Below are 19174 nucleotides of genomic sequence, written 5' to 3' on the forward strand. Positions count from 1 at the left end.
TGTCTTTGACTTCTTTGTAGCATTTGACACTTTTGACCTCTCCCATCTTAAAAACTCTTGTGTGTGTCAGTATTCTCTCATTTCTTCCATTTCTTTTCATCAGTCACCTTCATGAATTCTTTCTCTGTATCTTCATCCGTTTTTTTTCCTCTAATTGTGAAAGCTCATTCATTCCCACAGCCTGAGTTCTCAGTAGACTTATTTACTGAACAAATACTTATGTCAGGTACTTGTTATATGCCAGGTACCATCCTGGGTTCTGGGCTTCATCAAACAAATCTTATAAAATCTCGCCCTTAGGAACCTTATCTTCTATTGTAGTCTATACCTTTATCCTGTGGTCCAGGTTTATATTTTCCATTAGTTACTGGAACTCTTTCCATGGGGAAATGTACCCCCATAGAGATCCCTTAGGAACCTTATAGGCACATTCCAAATTGAGCATCATCTTTCTTCTTCCTGTCCCAAACCCTCATTTCTGGTCCTGATATCACCCAGTTTAGAAAGCTGAAGGTCACCATGGACCACCTTCCTTCACTCTCACTTGTGTGTCTAAGCAGTGACTAAGTCCTGTGTTTTTACCACCTAAATACCTATTCCATGTGTCCTTAGTCATTACCTTTTTCAGGCTTTCAGCATTTCTCACCTGAACTGTTGTGATGACTTCGTCATGTGTCTGCCTGACACCAGGATCTGTCTTCCTTAATTTACTGTACTTTGCATGCTGCTACCAAAGGAATTTTTGTAACACATAAATTTTGTGTCACACTCTTGTCTCAAAACCGTTTATGACTCTCCATTGACTACGTTTAGGTATATTATCCATAAGTAAAGGCAGCCTTCACTCTAGCCTTACCACGCAAATCGTAGCTCCCGAAAAGCAAGACACTCTCACACAAAACCTTTGTGCCTTTACACATACTATTCCTTCCGCTTAATATGCCCTTCCCTATCTTCTCTTCTGTCTATTAAATTCTTCCTTGTTATATAAGACTCAACTCAAACACCACTTCTTCATGAAATCTGTTGTTCTCAGTGCCTCTTCATATTTTTATGTGCATTGTGTATAAATATTTATGCTTACACAACCTTAATATCATTTTATTTTTCTAGCCTAGCTTAGTGTCCCCAGGTACTTCTTGTGGCTCATTGACTGAAAGATTACTGAGGCAAAATGCTGAGCTAACAGGACATATCAGCCAACTGACGGAAGAAAAGAATGATTTAAGAAACACAGTTATGAAGCTAGAAGAACAGATCAGATGGTATCGACAGACAGGAGCTGGCAGAGATTATGTACGTCTGTTTTTAGCATGGCCACATTAGGAGTGTTGCAAAGTTACAGTTTCTACTTTCTAGTTTCAATTTTTATCCCTAGCAGGGTACGAATATTAAGTATCTGATTCTTAGTAAGATCATTGAAAAATATTATAGAGTTGACAATAATGATAATAGATATTATTTATTGGGAGCCCTCTCTGTGCCAGATCCTGGGTTATATATGTTCAGAATCTCTCATCCACATTCAGCCTTACACATGTGAAAACTGAAGTCTGTAGTCAAACCAGGAACTGCTTCTCTCCAAAGCCACATACTTTGCTACCTATGGGCCAGCAGTGGACACACGTAAAGAAATGTTCAAATGTGAATTCTGACTTCTCATCAATTATTTATCGGTTATTATGTGTGTAACTCAAGTGAAAGATGCCATTAAATTATATATTACAGTCTAATAAACTACTCTGGCCATTTACTGAAATTTTTTCCATTTAAAAGCTACAAAATAAATTGCTAGCATCTGTAATATAAAAATAAGAATATAATATAAAGATAGGAAAGACTTGTGAGACAGCTGTATAGTCAAATACATAATCATACATCCACAAAGCTTCTGTAGGGACCCACTTCTCTATGTACGTGCCTGGTTATTTTTTTCCCCACTTCTCCAGTGTACTGTTTCAGGCCCAGGCTCTACATTTGAACGCATATGGCCCCATTTATTAAGTCTCTAGACTTTTTTATTTAAAACAATTTTTTAATGTTTATTTATTTTGAGAGTGAGGAAGAACAAGAGCGCAAGCAGGGGAGGGGCAGAGAGAGGGAGCAAGAGTGAAAGAATCCCAAGTAGGCTCCATGATGCTAGTGTAGAGTCCAGCACAGGACTCGAACTCACAAACTGTGAGATCATGACCTGAGCCTACATCAAAAGTGGGATCCTTACCCAACTAAGCCACTGAGGCGGCCCTCTAGACTTTTTTATTTTAAAGCTCTGCAAAATCTAAACACTTTCTTTGGGGCTAGGCTTTCACGGGGATTTTTAGTTTTAAAATTAATCTAAGCAAAGGATATTAGTGTATATTCTTTCATGTCAGTTGAGATTGGCTTTGAACCCTCCATATCTGAGATTGGAAAGCTGATATCTCCTAGGGTTACCTTTAATGTGTTTAATTTAGGTTTTTCTTCAGAGACTTATTCCTAAAAATCATGAAAGTATACTCTGGTTTCTGTAGTCTTCTAGGTTTTCGTTGAGTGGTAGTGCCAACATTGAAGCAATCATTGCTTCCGAAAAAGAAGTCTGGAACAGAGAAAAGTTGACTCTGCAAAAATCCTTGAAAAGAGCAGAAGCCGAAGTGTACAAACTGAAGGCTGAACTAAGAAATGAAGCTTTACTTCAGAATCTGAGCTCTGATTCTGAGCATGCCACTCTAAAGGTAAGAGATGTCTTGCATCTAAACATACACCAGAGCTGGTCCTCTGCTTTTGCCTTGTTTCATCTTTCACTAATCTTAACCGAACAGAATGAAGAAATTAGGTGACATTCAGGCTGTCCTTAGGTCTCACTATTCAGTCTGTGTCATGAATGCAGGTGTCTTGCTGGTCACAAAAACTTTGTGATGAGGCATGTCTCAATGGCAGCACCCTGAGCTCACGGTCCACTTCCCACCATGTCATCTCTAACAGACCAACAGAAAGTTCTCTTTTCCACTGCCAACAGAAGCTCTGCTTCCTTCAGTGTCAGAGCGTCATTCTCTGTGAGATCATAAGCCCTCTGAACAACCTCTGTCATGGCTATGATGAGTATTTTAGGAAAACTACTTGTAAAATGTTAATATAAAATCTGAAAGAAAAATGTTTGGAATATTTGTTTTAACTATGGAATGAACATAAATTTATGCCTCTTATAGGACAGAGACCATTAGCATTTGAAAGTTAAATATTTTAGCAACTATACTAGTAAAAGTAGCTACACAAGTAGACAAAAAAAAACTGAGATGATAAGGGAATGACCAAAACATTTGCAGTAAGTATGAATGGGGGCTAAAATCCAAAAACATAGATATAAGGTTTGTGTTCACATTCCACTGACTAAAAAGAGGCAGAAGTGTGAAATTTAAGGTTGATTATCCTTACTTTCAACTTTGCTGATAAAGTAGGAAACAGTAGTAGGGTATCTGCCATTCTACTACTTTTTTTTTTTTTAATAAAATCTAGGTTATCTTTTTCTAGAGAACAATTTGAATGGCTTCTTAATAATGTCTTTGTGTTCTTCCCTTTTTTAAACATAGAGAATTTACGGTAAATATCTGAGGGCAGAAAGTTTTCGGAAAGCTCTCATTTATCAGAAGAAATACCTGCTGCTGTTACTGGGTGGGTTCCAGGAGTGTGAAGATGCCACACTGGCTCTGCTCGCCCGGATGGGGGGGCAGCCAGCCTTCACAGACCTAGAGGTGATCACCCACCGTCCAAAGGGATTCACCAGGTTTCGGTCAGCTGTCAGAGTGTCCATGGCAATTTCAAGGTAAATGTTTGACAGAAAATGCATTTTAATAGACACTAAAAGGATTTAGATTTTTAATCTACTCTTCTCTCTGCCTGTTGTGCTCTGTATTCATACAGTATGAGACATTTGCCATACTTCTTTCTTTCATCCTTTTAGCAGGGATACTTTATGTTGTACTGTGGAGACCCTATGAAAAGAACTCCCAGGTGCAGGCAGCTGGTAACTCAGAGCTGGCACATCCAGTCTGGATTATTTTGTTCTGTTATGTTTGGTTTTTAACCCTGAATAAGCCCATGAAGCAGCTCAGATGTATAAATAAAAGGGACCATAAGACGGAAAATATGTTTTTGAAAACTTACTTAGGCTACCTGCATTCATTGTCTTCCTTGCTAAAATAATGCCCTCTTGGGTCTTAGCTACACAGAGCCCTGGCCTAACTCTGCATTCAAACCCAAGATTAGGCTTTAGGGCATTGGACTGTGCTAGTGCTTTTGTCATGCCTTTTCTAGGAGTTCTAAGCAGGCAACACTGGCACTCATTCTGTTTGTAGTTGAAATGGAGCCAGGACTCAAACTCCCTTGAGGACCTGGCTGCCTGCAGTCCTGTCACCCAGGTGCGATATACCCCAACACCTCGGTTTTTCCATGCTTCCCCTCCCTTTTATATACGTAGTAACCAGGCAGTCTCAAAAGCACTTCAGTTTTTAAAGTTCTTCCTGTCAGGTCACATCTGATATGTCTTCAAAGGGTTTTGTCCTTTTTCCTTTACCTTTCTTTGAAAAATGTGACAGAATTTTTTAACTGAAAGCTGTCTGAGATCACCTGGTCCAGAATACCATCTCACAGGCAAGGAAATAGCACTAGGATAATCAGCCAGGGCTCCCAGTTCTCATCCATGTTGGCTCTGCAAAAGGAACTCACGTTTTATCTTGTTAATGGCCTGAGGCCCTCCTTGCCTGTTCTTCTCCACGTTGTTGTCAGGTGATTCCAGTTTCTCCTTCCTCCTCTTTCATTCCTTTCATCATCTTGTACACCTTGTACAGGCTTAAGTGCTAGGAGATGCACTGATAAAGAAAAAATGCATAATCCTTGTCTGAATCCCTTAAGGCAGCTTACTTCCTAGGGAGGAAGACCAGTGTGCTCATAACTTGGAAGACACTAAATGACAGGTCACGAGAGTTTAGGTATTAATTTTACTGGAACGTTTGGGAAGGCTCTATGAAAGCCAGTTGCCATTGAAGGACGTCATCTAACTCCTTCTTTTTCTTGTCCTCTTACATGTTCATTGTATTTTCACCCTCCTAAAACTGGGCTTCAAAACTGATTGGAATTAAGAAATCACAATTGGTGTTCCAGAAAGTTCCTTGGGCCAGGGGTGGGGGAGGCAGCAGCTCACTACCACTGGTTGGCAGCAGTGCCACCACCACCACCCCTTCCTTTTAATGCCTCGTTGTTTTTCATCCCTGATCACATGGCCTCACTGCTTCTCCAGCTTTCCCAGCTCAGTTGCCCTGCTAGTGTAAAGGTCTTTTATTTTCTTTCCATCTCATTTGCTTTGTAGTCTCTCTAGTCTTTTCTCCTTTCATTATTTGTTGCCCTTTGTCCATCTACTTTTCTCTTTTCTGCTTTTGCTTTTCGTCTCTTTGAGTCCTTTGTACCTCTATAAAGTCAGAACAGAAGAGACCTCTGATGCCTCTTGGAAAGCCTGTTCTAGTTAATTTTGCCCCAGACTAGGGGACATTTGCATGATTTTAGATTAGGCAGTCATGTGATTGTGTTGAAATTTTTCTGTGTTCACATTCAAATGTATGACTTGAATTTTGTGGGAAATGTATATTTATAGTCCTTCTGTTATAGATGTGCTGTGAAACTTTTTCTTGGCATCTTTTTTAGAATGAAATTTTTGGTTCGACGTTGGCAACGAGTCACAAGTTCTGGTTCCATCAATATTAACAGGGATGGCTTTGGACTGAATCCAGGTGAAGTCAGAATAGGATTTCTTTTCTTATGTTTAGGATTCTTTTAAAATTACTGTACATGTAATATCTTCCAAAAAATGTGTTCTGGAACTTGTGTTGTCCAAAGACCCCTTATAAGCAACAGAGCTGGGGACCTTGCTGATTTTTCAAGAGTTAACAAGAGCTCATTTTTATGGAACACTAGCCCTGCTTTTTCCCAATCCTGTATATTTTCCCAATCCTGTGAGGTAAGTACAGTTACTATCATTCTCACTTTACACAAGAAAAACTGAGGCATATAAAGCATTTATTGTTGGCCCCAGAGCCAGCGCTGAACATTGGCAGTCTGGCTCTAGAGCCCACTCTCCTTACGGTTGCATTAAGGCTCTGATTCAAGAAAGGATTGCTTTTATTCAGCCATGTAGAAGTTACAGTTTGAAATTTTCACAGTACTCAGGTTTTGAGTTTACAGATAGGTTGTATGTAATGGTAACAGTTAAAATTCCTTCTCTCTCGACCTAAAAGTGGAAACAAACATTAGGACTTCAACATTTTAGGCATAAGGATGAGCTTAGAAACTGGGGAGGACCCAGAGTTTCAGACACAGAGCGTAACTATTCATACAGGTACATATTGGTATTAAACCACCTTTACACATTCTGCCAGTAGCTGAGCAGCAGAGAAAAATATTTGGTACCCTAAGCAAAGTGGTCTGAAATACGCATCCTTGTACATAAACAGCTGAAATCTGCACTATAATGAGCTTTCTGTTGTAAGTTAGCAAATCTTGATTTCATGTTTTTTCTAATAAATCAGTAGAATGGTGTGATGTAGTATTTTTTATCCACATCATCTTTTTCTCTAAACCACTCACACTCAGATACCCTTCATCTCACTTCTAGGTATTACTAAGAAGTCTTTTAAAAAGAAAATACTCCAGTTAAAAATAGTTTATTTTCTTTGACATATAGTTCCAGATTATCAGAAATACTTGAAGGAAAATAAAGCAATAGTTCGTTCTACTGTTTTTTCTCTTCTTTGGGAAGAATAACTAAAAATGACTATAAATAGGTAATGTTGTATAGTACGGTATAGTAGTCTTTTGAGCCCTTACCTGTTTTGTAGAAATTTTCCAAGGGCTTGATTTTTTCCCCCCCCTTAAAGTATGTAACATTTTGGATTACTTTAGGTGCTGAAAAGACTGACCCATTTTATCATTCTCCTGGGGGGCTGGAGCTATACGGAGAACCGAGACACACGGCATATCGCTCAAGATCAGAGCTGGACTATCCTAGGTCTCCTTTACATTTTCAAAATAGGTAAGTGTGTGACGAAGCTGCCGAGATTCGTTACATATACTAACACTTAACAGAGAAAGGAGGACACTGTTAGGGCTTTGACTCCTTTGCTTTGAAATAGCTGGTGTGTCTCAGTTGTATATGATTTACATAAGCTAAGGTCCAGAATCAAAAACGTTTGTTTAATATAACTTATTGTCAGATTGGCTTACATACAACATCCAGTGCTCATCCCAACAAGTGCCCTCCTCAATACCCATCACCCACAAAAAGTGTTTTTGGTTTTTTGTTTTGTTTTTTTTGTGGTTTTTTTTTACATTTATTTATTTGTGAGAGAGAGAGACAGCATGAGCAGGGGAGGGGCAGAGAGAGAGGGAGAGACAGAATCAGAAGCAGGGTCCAGGCTCCAAGCTGTCAGCACAGAACCCGATGTGGGGCTCGAACCCACGAACCGTGAGATCGTGACCTGAGTCGAAGTCGGACGCCTAACCGACTGAGCCACCCAGGCGCCCCCAGTTTTTGAATTTATACCTGGTTTCCAAGGGTATTGGAAACTGAACTAATCAAGTGTTATTTAGTATATGCTGTGGTTACACATTGGGAAAAGTATTAACTAAATCGACAGTCTCTGCAGATCGTGAAAAAAAAACTCTAAAGTCTCCACAACATACATTTGTACATACACAGCGCTCATTGAGGGCTTCTGCAACAGGCATTCTACTGGACACTTTCATGATGACTTAGTAGCTGCTTCAAGTTTATTGAAATTTTTTCGTCTTGTACATCACAAACTCAGAACCTTAGAGGATATAGATTAGGCCTAGCTTAGTGTCCCCAAGTACTTCTTGTGATTCATTGACTGAAAGGACTACTGAGCATAATGCTGAGCTGGCACAACCTATCAGCCAACTGAATGAAAAAAAGAATGATTTAAGAAACATAGTTATAAAGATGGAAGAACACATTAGATGGTATCAGCAGACGAGAGCTAACAGAACATGTCTGTTTTTAGCATGGCCACATATTGGAAATACTGTAGAGTTACAATTTCTGCTCCCTAGTTTCAATTTTTAACCCTAATAATGTACAGATATTAAGTATCTGATTCTTAGTCTCTTTGCCAGATCCTGGGCTGTATACTTTCAGAATCTCTAATCCATATTTAGCCTTGTACATGAAAAAACTGAAGTCTGTAGTCAAACCAAGAACTACTTCTCTCCAAAGCCAGATATTTTGCCACCTATGGACCAATAGCAGACACGTAAAGAAATGTTCAAATGTGAATTCTGACTGTTCTCGCCAGTTATCAGTTATTATGTTCATAACTCAAGTTGAAGATCTAGCTTTTGAGGGCAGGATGGTGGCAGGTTGTTAAGTTACTTGCATTATTTGTGGATAATTTGGATTCATGTTCATATTTTTAATCTCCTAGGTACCCGGGCCCTCCAGCTGATTTAAATCCTGGTTCCTTAGCATGTTCTCAGCTTCAGAATTACGACCCTGACAGAGCTTTGACAGATTATATCACTCGGCTAGAGGCACTGCAAAGACGACTTGGAACTGTACAGTCAGGTACTCTCAGCCTAACCGTGTATTACTGGCAGCCCCATTGTGCTGGACAGACCCAGAGCTCCCCTTTCTCTTTTTGAAACTCCTTGACCTTCTTCATCAGGATAATTGAATCCCAGAGCTTAGTTCATGAGGTACCAGGTTAGACTTAGGAATTCAACTCCAGAAATGATTTACCCACCCTAGTTTCACTCCCACAAAAAAAGATACCCTACTCACATTGATTAGATGAAATGTACAACAGGCACCAAGGTACAAAGGCCTGGGAGGCTTACAGAGTCTGCTGGAGAAGGTGTTCCTAATTACAGTGGACTCCTAAACAACCCAAGGCTGAACTGCACAGCTCCATTTATGTACCGTGCTGTAAATGTATTTTTCTTCCATATGATTCTTACAATTTTCTTAACATTCTCTTTCCTCTAGATTATTTTATTGTAAGAATACAACATATAAAAATATGTGTTAATTGCCTCTATGTCACCTGTAAGGCTTTCTCAGTCAGTAGTAAGCTATTAGTAGTTAAGTTTGGAGGAGTCAAAAGTTACACATGGATTTTCAACTGTGCAAGGGGTCAGTACCCCTAGCCCCCACATTGTTCAAGGGTCACCTATATGAGGTGAGGCATGCAAATTAGGGGTGGGGAAATGAGAGAAGGAAGCATGTATCTTAAGCATTTAATGCAGCTGTTGTCCCTACTAGGACCCAGTGCTTTTATTCATGATCCAAGAAACTCGTTCCATTCAAAAGACTTTATAAAAATGACTTTTTTTTTCCTCATCTCACGTTCATGTTCAAATGTGAATTTGAATTTTTTTTCTCTGCTTAAAAACACAAAAATTCATACTTAATAGAAATTGATTCCCTATTCATTATGGGAAAGTCTATTTTCCCTGTCTCCCTTCAATTCACTCCTGATTCAAGTGTTTCAATCATTTTAATGTGTTTTAAATTAATTTTAAATCAGCTTTTACATTTTGTTTTTATTTCTGTTAAAGACCCTTTTTTTCCTACTGTTCCCCCAAACTAGATAGGGTAGTAGTTTGTCTTCTCATACAAAAGATCACTTAACCCAAGCAACTTGTAGTCCTAGGAAGCTGTTAGAGTCATAGCTGGACTTTGTTTGGTAGGGTTTGCTGTGGTTTGTATCTTTCACAAGACTCAGATTTTGAAGACCAAAAGATTTTTCAAGAGGCAGGAGGTGTAGAATATAATATAGAACGTTCAACCTGCAGGGCACTTTAAAGAGAATCTTACCATTAGTCTTACCTTGCTACAGAGCAACAGTGACTTTTAAATATATGTTCAAAATCTCTTTTAAAAATCAGTTCAAGTATGGATGAGACTTTTTTAGAAAAATAAAAAGCAGTTATTTAAATGGCAGGTAATAGTAATCTTCTGCCCTTCATGAACTGGTTAGTCTGGTGTAGGTAACAATCCAATTTGAAATCACTACAGGCATACCTCGTTTTATTGTGCTTTGCTTTATTGCAATTTACAGATAAGCTTTTTTTTTGTTTTTTTTTGTTTTTTTTGTTTTTTGACAAATGAAGTTTTGTGGCAGCCCTGGGTTGAGCAAGTCTGGTGGTGCCATTTGTTCCAACACCATTTGCTCACTTTCATGTCTCGCATTTTGGTAATTGTTACAGTGTTTCATACTTTTTCTTTAGATTATGATCAGTGACTTTTGATGTTACTATTGTGATTGTCCTGGAAGCACCATAAACTGTGCCATACAAGACAGCAAATTTAATCGATAAATGGATGTGTTCTGAGTCCTCCACGGACCAGCCATTCCTCTGTCTCTTTTCCTGTCCTGGAGCCTCTTTCTTCCCTGAGACACAGCAATATTGAAATTAGGCCAGTCAATAACCCTGCAGTGGTGTTTCAGTAGTCATGTGAAAGGAAAAGTCACACATCTCACTTAAAATCAAAGGCTAGAAATGATTAAGCTTAGTGAGGGAGACATGTCGAAAGCCAAGATAGGCCAAAAGGTAGGCCTCTTGCACCAAAGAGCCCAGCTGTAAATGCAGAAGATAAGTTCTTCAAGGAAGATCTCATCCATATTCCGATTCCTCAAGGAAATTAAAAGTGCTTGCACCAGTGAACACGTGAATAAGAAAGCAAAACAGCCTTACTGCTGATGAGGAGAAAGTTTTAGTGGTCTGGGTAGAATATCAAACCAACCACAACATTTCCTTAGGCCAAAGCCTAATCCAGAGCAAGGCTTTAATTCTCAATTCTTTGAAGGCTGAGTGAGATGAGGAAGCTGCAGAAGAAAGTTTGAAGCTAGCAGAAGTTGGTTGACAAGTTTTAAGGAAAGAAGTCTCCACAGCATAAAAGTGCGAGGTAAAGCAACAAGTGCTAACATAGAAGCTCCAAGAGATCTAGCTAAGATAATTCATGAAGGTGGCTACACTAAACAGATGTTTAATGTAGACAAAACAGCCGTCTTTTGGAAGAAGATGCCATCTAGGGCTTTCACAGCTGGAGAGGAAGAGTCCGTGTCTAGCTTCAAAGGATGGGCTGACTTTCTTGTTAGGAGCTGATGCATCAAGTGAAGCCAATGCTCATTTACCATTTCAAAATTCCTAGGGCCCTCAAGAATTATGCTAAATCTGCTCTGCCTGTGTTACATCAGGATAGAACACTCTGCATCTCTTGACAACAGGATATCCTGAATATTTTAAGCTGTGTTGAGATCTGCTCAGGAAAAAAGATTCCTTTCAAAATACTACTGCTCATTGACCGTGCCACCTGCTCACCCACAAGCTCTGATGTACAACAGGATTAATGTTTACATGCCTGCTAACACAGCATCCATTCTGCAGCCCATGGATGAAGGAGTAATTTTGATTTTCAAGTCTTATTACTTAAGAAATATAATTTGTAAGGTTCTAGCTCCCATAGATAGTGATTCCCCTGACAGATCTGGGCAAAGTAAATCAAAACCCTTAAAAAAAGGATTCATCATTCTAGATGTAAGAACATCTGTGATTCATGGGAACAGGTCAAAATATCCACATGAACAGGAGTTTGGAGGAGGTTGATTTCAACCCTCTTCCATGACTCTGAGGGGTTCAAGACTTACAGTGTAGGAAGTAACTGCAGATGTGGTAAAAACTGCCAGGGAACTAGAGTTAGAAGTGGAGTCTAAGGATGTGACTGAATTCCTGCAATGTCATGATAAAACTTGAGTGAATGAGGGTTCCTTCTTATGGATGGGCAAAAAAAGGGGTCTCTTGAGATGGAATCTGTTTCTAGTGAAGATGCTGTGAAGACTGTTGAAATGACAACAAAGGATTTGAATATTACATAAAAGCTGATAAAGCAGCAGGGTTTGAGAGGATTGACTCCACTTTTTTCTTAATTAAAAAGAAAATTTTTTTAAATATTTATTTTTGAGAGAGACACAGAGAGAGACAGACAAAGTGTGAGCAGGGGAGGGGCAGAGAGGGAGACACAGAATTCGAAGCAGGCTCCAGGCTCTGAGGAGCCCGACGTGGGGCTCAAACTCCCGAAATGTGAGTTTGTGACCTGAGCCAAAGTCAGCCGCTCAACTGACTAAGCCACCCAGGGGCCCTTCTTAATTTTTTAAATGTTTATTTTTGAGAGGGACAGAGTGCAAGCGGGGGAGGGGCAGAGAGGGAGACACAATTCAAAGCAGGATCCAGGCTCTGAGCTGTCAGCACAGAGTCTGATGTGGCATTCAAACTCACAGACTGTGAGATCATGACCTGAGCTGAAGTCGGACACTTAACTAACTGAGCCACCCAGGTGCCCTGACTCCAGTTTTGAAAGAAGTTCTACACTGAGTAAAATGCTGTCAAACAGCATGACATGCTGGAGAAATTGTTCATGAAAGGAAGAGCCAATCCATACAGCAAATTTCATTTTTGTTTTATCTGAAGTAATTGCCACAGCCACCAGCCACCCTGATCAGTCAGCAGCCTTCAACATCAAGGCAAGACCCTCTACCAGCAAGGATTACAACTCCCTGAAAACACAGATGATGTTTAACATTTTTTAATAATATTTTAGACCTAATGCTATTGCTCACTTAATAGACTACGGTATAGTATAAACTTTTATTTGCCCAGAGAAACAAAAAAACTTGACTCTCTGTATTGCAATATTCACTTTATTACAGTGGTCTGAAACCAGACTTGCATCATCTCCAGAGAATGCCTGTACTAATTGGTCAGGTATAGATCGCAATTTAATTTGAAATAACTTATCTTGTTTTTCTCTCATAGGTTCAACCCAGTTTCATGCTGGCATGAGAAGATAATCCTTTGAAACATAAGTCAAAGTGATTTTAAACAAATTCCCTTTTGTAAATCACTCGTTCTTTTGTGCTTTTGTATTGTGGATATTCAGCGGGACCAACATGAACACAGCTTATGATTGTATACAAATCCCTTGCCAGCACATGAAAACAAACTGGAGTTTGTATATATTAGCATTGTGTATGTATTCATGCACAATAATCATTAAATTACATGTATATTTGTGGAATGCTAATTTAAATGATTAAATTATAAACCTTGTGTATTTATCGAATGGGTGAAAAGATTAAACTTTTGCGCATTATGATACTGCTGAATGTGTAGCTTGAGGTGTCCTGCACTTTTCTTATAAGGCTACTGAAGTTACATGTTTCTGCCCTAATATATTTGCTACTGGTGATGAAGACAGATAATATCACTTGTAGAGACCTATTTTTGTATAATGGTAGAAGTTTTGAATTTTATGGGGTATTTTGTCAAGTACTGAAATAAAAATGACTTCACCATTTTAACCACACTGTTTTTTGGAACCTCCTTGAGCCATAGTTTTTGGTGTATGTCTTAGACCACTCAGGCTGCTGTGACCAAATACCATGGACTAGATAACTTATAAACAAATTTATTTCTTGCAGTTCTGGAGGTTGGGAAGTCAGAAGTCAAGGTGCCAGCAGATTTGGTATCAGGTAACATAGACTGCCATCTCCCTGATCTGTCCTCACATGGCAGAAGGGACAAGGAAGCTCTCTGAGGTCTATTTTGTAAGGACACGAATCCCATTCATGAGACTTCTGCCCCCATGATCCTATCACCTTCCCAAATGCCCCACTTCCAAATACCATCACATTGGGGATTGGGTTTCAACAAGAATCTGGGCTGGAGTGGGGGGAAGCAAACATTCAGTCTTTGGCAGAGCAGATTATTTCATTATCTCAAATATGTATAAAATATGTATACTTTGAGATTCAGAAAGTTGTCCTAATCTTGGTATTGGTATTTTTCTCTCCCTCTTGAGGAAGTTTCTCTTGCACATTTCTATCAACTTCACTTCTGTAGTATTTTTTTAAAGCTATATTGATATTTTCATTATTAGCCTAGTATATCAATGTAGTATATACTAGTATAGTTTGTTGCTTAAATTCATAAAGGAAATACAGTTTGAAATTAGTACAAAGATGGAATTTTTTTCCCATCCCAAGTTCCTAGTTTCCTGAATTCTACTCACTGAAACACCACTTTACAATTAGTGAATAGACTACATTTTTTTCTCAGAGACCATTTCAAGAAATGAAAAACTCCTTCAGAAATAGTTTAACATGAGTGGGGAGGAAAATATTTTGGCCTTATCTAGTGAAAACAGACTATGTGGTTAAATTACAGGTATATAGTCAAGCACCCAGTTGTAATTCGAGTTGATTCTTGAACACAGGCTTCAACACAATGTGACCAATGATACTACCCCCAAAGACCCTACTTTATATTACCTTTATCTTAAAGCCAGAGTTCCAGACCTCCAAGTTAGTATTTTTAAAAAAAGTTATTAACCTACATTAAGTTTTAATAAACAGAATAACAGAAACATCCCTAATTCTAGAGGGGAAGAAGGAAACCACCTAGAGCCAAAGAGAACAAAAAGTATCCTTTAAGGACTTTATTTTGGGCTTTCACACACATGTGACTATGTGGAACCAGATACAAAGTAATTAGATCAAGATACATGTGCAGTCTTTAGTATTAAGTCACTGTTAAGTCTCAAAATTTCAAAGGACATTCAACTACAGCATAGCTCCATCTTTGCTGGGTATCATCATACCAAAACAACTGATGGGATTCTCTTTTATCCAAGGCTTTAAATGTGAGTTTCTTCCCTACCCACTCATCTTCACTCACACACACAAACATTACTGAGTAAATAAATAACCTAAGGTTTCTAAGAATCTCCCTAGGCATTTATACTTATAGATCATGATTTGAATACCCTGAACTTATTTGCCAAGAGCTATTTTTGTTGTTAAATTTAATATCTAGAAACTATGTTTAGAGTCTGTCAATTACCAAGATCCCCCTAATTCCTTATTAATGAACTTGATTTTCTTAAATAAAGCATCTACAGTAAATACCCATCATAAAACTATTAGGAAATACCTCAAATGCCATTAGATTTGATGTAACCTTTCAGTTAAGAAAATATAAAAACCATAAGTTAAGCTTTTTAAAATTACAAAGAATATACCACGAGTTGTTTCGTAAACTTCATTCACTTCAAATGCTTTTTGCAGTTTACAGTGATGTTCCACATATTAGTTCCTTGCAGCCTTTTTCATTTTGATCTTCGTTTGTATCGGATAACTGGGTTTTCAGGGGTGTGAATCATGGTTGTATAATTCACAGTGGGAAAATATCCATCAATGAGATCAAATTCATATAAACGAAGCATAGTGGACCAAATTGTCTTGATTTGAACATAAGCAAAATTCTCCCCAATACAACGATGACGCCCTATTAAAAAAAAGAAAGTCTTTGTAAGAATCAGTTGAAATTCTTTTCACCTGATTAAAAAAAAAATCCCAGATTTTCAACATTTGTTTTTAGGGGAAACAGCACGTGGATAATTATATAAGGACTCTTCCAATTAGTTTTTGAAATGTCACATCTATCCAAGTTTATATGTAAGGACTGAAATCTAGAATATTCTTAGCTTCTGTCCCAAGAGAGCCCTAGTTAAAAGTCAATATGAACCCTTCAAAACTTTCAATGCCAGGGCACTTTGCTGACTCAGTTGGTAAAGCAAGTGACTCTTGATTTCAGGGTTGTAAGTTTGAGCCCCACAGTGGATGTAGAGATTACTTAAAATGAAATCTTTAAAAAAAAACCCTCAAATCTTTAAAAATAAGAAAAAGGGATTTAATAATCCCCAAATAGCAACACCTATCAAGATCAAAATGTAAAATGTCGATACATGTAAAAACTGTTGATTCTAAAATGCATATGGACACAAATACTAATTTGAAGGGATACGTGCACCCCAATGTTTACAGCAGCAAATTATGGAAACAGTTCAAGTATCCATCAACTTTATCAATGGATAAAGATGTGGTGTATGTGTGTACATACACACACACACACACACACAATGGAATATCAGCTGTAAAAAATGAAATCTTCCCGTTTGCAATGGCATGGATAGAAGTTAGTATTATGCTATGTAAAATAAGTCAGAGACAAATACCATATGATTTCACATGTGGGATTTAAGAAAACAAACAAACAGGAAAAGAGAGGGGACAAACCAAGAAACAGACTCTTGGGGCACCTGGGTGGCTCAGTCAGTTAAGCATTCAACTTTGGGTCATGATCACACAGTTTTGAGTTTGAGCCCAGCACTGAGCTATCTACAGTCAGCACGGATCCTCTGTCCCTACACCCCCCACTCCCGGCCCCCTCTTCTCGTGTGCGCTCTCAAAAATAAATAAGCATTTGGGGCGCCTGGGTGGCTCAGTCGGTTGAGCGTCCGACTTCGGCTCAGGTCATGATCTCACAGCTTGTGGGTTCGAGCCCCGCGTCGGGCTCTGTGCTGACTGCTCAGAGCCTAGAGCCTGTTTCAGATTCTGTGTCTCCCTCTCTCTCTGACCCTACCCCGTTCATGCTCTGTCTCTGTCTCAAAAAGAAATAAACGTTAAAAAAAAAAAAAAAAAATTTTTTTTTAAAATAAGCATTTAAAGAAACAGACTCTTAACTGTAGAGAACAAACATGGTTACCAGAGGGGAGGTGGGTGGGTGGATGGGGGAAATCGATGATGGGGATTAAGGAGGGCACTTGTGATGAGCATCAAGTGATGTATGGAATTGCTGAATCTCTATTATACACCTGAAACTAATACTATACTGTATGTTAACTAACTAGATTCAAATAAAAACTTTTAAGAAAATGCATATGGAAATGCAAAGGAAGACCTAGGATACCAAAGCAGTCTTTGGGAAAAAAAAAAGAAAACCAAGTTAGAAGACTTAAAACTTCAAACCTGATTTCAATACTAAAGGTGCAACAACTGTGATGTTGATCTGTAATAAATAGGTATTTGTTTTTCCTCCCATTCTTGCCAGAGAGTTCCTCAAACATCTTGGAATTTAAGTGAAAAGAGCAATAAAAGAAGAGGACGTTTTATTCAAAACAGGTCCATTTCAACCACACTTGAGTTTGTTAATGAGGAGACTTTTGGAAATCCCCTCAGAGTGGGGCCTGGCTGCCAGGGAAACCAACCTAGTGATTAGAGAGTTAGAACTTTTAGCCCCACCCTCTGACCTCTAGGATGGAGAGGGACTGAAGGTTGAATTAATCACCAATGACTGATGATTTAATCAATCATGCCTACATAATGAACCCTTCACAAAATCCCTATCGTATGGAAGGATGGATAGGTAGTGTTCAGAAAGCTTTCCAGGTTGGTGACCATGTGGAGATGCCAGGAGTGTGGTGTGCCCAGAGGACATGGTAGTTCTGGGCCCCTTCCCCCATACCTTGTCTTAAGCATCTCTTCAATTAGCTGTTCCTGAGTTGCATCCTCCCTTTGTAAGAAACTGTTAATCCAGTAAGTAAACTTTTTTGAGTTCTGTGAGCCATTTTAAGAAACTGTGGAACTCCAAGATGGGGATCCAGAAAACCTCTGGTTTACAGCCGACTACTCAGAAAAACAGGCAGCAACCTGGACTTGCAGTTGGTATGGGACTAAGCCCTTAACCATTGGGGTCTGTGGTAACCCCAGGTGGATAGTGTCAGAACCGAGCTAAATTGTCAAACACCCAGTGGGTGTCCACAGAGAATTGGTGTGGGAAAACCACCACACATTTGGTGACCAGAAATGTCAATAAAGTGTTCTGAGAGTTGGAGTAGAAATTGGATTTTCCCTTTCACAGCAATTTGGTCCCGGATTGTAGGGCTCCACCTACAGGTCAGTGGAATACAGCCAAGAGCCAAGACATACTTTTAGGGTTATTTCATTATCAACAAAGGCACTAAATAAAGCAAGTCAATGAAGAAAAGAAAATATTTTCAACATAGTGCTGGAATAACTAGATACCTAACATTAAAAAAAACAAAAACCAAACCTCAATTCCTGTCTCACACTATACTCAAAAACTAATTCCAGATGGATCATAGATGTAAACATAAATACTAAAACCATCAATTTTTTAATTATTATTTTTGGTTTGGGGTAACCCTGATGTGACTTGAATAGAACCATCAAATTTTAATAGGGAAGAACAAGAGAATGTCTTCATGACTGGGGGCCAGGCAAAGGTTTTTAGACAGGACCAGAAAGCAGTAACAATTTTAAAAATCGATAAACTAGATTTAATTGAGGTTACTCATGTGTGAAAACTCAACATTAATAATTGAGTATTTCACTGTGAAACTTACCAAAATTAAATTTTTAAACTGTAAGTTATATACTCACTGAAAAATTCAGGGAGATGTACACTGATGTGTACAGTTTACTTTGAAATACACCTAAAAAGTAAATGGATAGATGGGCAGATATGTGATAAGTAAAATATGAATGGCAGAATCTAGATAATGGGTATACAAATGTTCACTAAAAAATTCTTCTGACTTTGAAATTTCTTACTAAAATGGTGGGGAAATTTTAATAATAGAAAATATAATTTGTGTATTTTTAAAAGTTTATATATAAAACCCAGAGAGACAAACTTCATAAAAGATGGTATCAGAAATATTTAAGCCAGAAAGAATAATGCCTTGCAATCTCTCCTGCCCATCAAAACCTCATAAAGTAGTAAACTCAACAACAAAGATGGCTTTTCAGGGAGCAGAAAAAGATAAAGCTAAATTACTAGAATTTAAGAAAAGCCTTTCTAAGCCTTAGTTTCCATTTCTGAAAAGTGAATAAAATAGTCCCTTCCTCAGTGTGACTGTGAAGATTAAACAGAGAAAAAAGCTAACATAAAATGCTTATCATTAGCACAGCACTAGTGTGGTCCATAAATGCACTTACTTCTAGGAGCCATATTTAAGAAGGGGGTTTACAAACCATTCCATATTCAAATACAACAACTAAGGAGAGGCTTGGCTTACAGGGAGACTGGTTAAGGGATTATTTTTATTTATTTATTTATTTTTGAGAGAGAAAGAGGAGGGGGGGGGCAGACAGAGGGAAAGAATCTAAAGCAGGCTCCACATCCTGCATGGAGCCTGATTGGGAGCTCTATCCCATGACTGTGAAATCATGACCTGAGCTGAAGTTGGATGCTTAACCACCGAAGTGTC

The 19174-nt window shown here is 38.6% G+C and overlaps 2 protein-coding genes across 12 annotated transcripts in view; one reads left to right on the top strand and one right to left on the bottom strand.

Moving 5' to 3' along the window:
• The window catches only part of AKAP9 (A-kinase anchoring protein 9), a 152621-nt gene extending 139218 nt beyond the window's left edge, over positions 1-13403 (top strand). For all 6 annotated transcript variants that reach the window (XM_042917550.1, XM_042917567.1, XM_042917578.1 and 3 more), the window contains 7 exons: positions 1114-1296; positions 2511-2711; positions 3567-3799; positions 5674-5759; positions 6928-7057; positions 8469-8608; positions 12859-13403. In XM_042917550.1, coding sequence (XP_042773484.1) covers positions 1114-1296; positions 2511-2711; positions 3567-3799; positions 5674-5759; positions 6928-7057; positions 8469-8608; positions 12859-12893 — 1008 coding nt within the window. In that variant the 3' untranslated portion in view covers positions 12894-13403. The remainder of the gene's footprint in view (positions 1-1113; positions 1297-2510; positions 2712-3566; positions 3800-5673; positions 5760-6927; positions 7058-8468; positions 8609-12858) is intronic.
• A 1724-nt stretch (positions 13404-15127) lies between these two features.
• Positions 15128-19174, bottom strand: part of LOC122207520 (lanosterol 14-alpha demethylase) — a 55313-nt gene continuing 51266 nt past the window's right edge. For all 6 annotated transcript variants that reach the window (XM_042917593.1, XM_042917591.1, XM_042917592.1 and 3 more), the window contains one exon: positions 15128-15387. In XM_042917593.1, coding sequence (XP_042773527.1) covers positions 15209-15387 — 179 coding nt within the window. In that variant the 3' untranslated portion in view covers positions 15128-15208. The remainder of the gene's footprint in view (positions 15388-19174) is intronic.

This window comes from Panthera leo, chromosome A2, assembly GCF_018350215.1.
Source record: "Panthera leo isolate Ple1 chromosome A2, P.leo_Ple1_pat1.1, whole genome shotgun sequence".
NCBI classification, from domain to species: Eukaryota; Metazoa; Chordata; class Mammalia; order Carnivora; family Felidae; genus Panthera; species Panthera leo.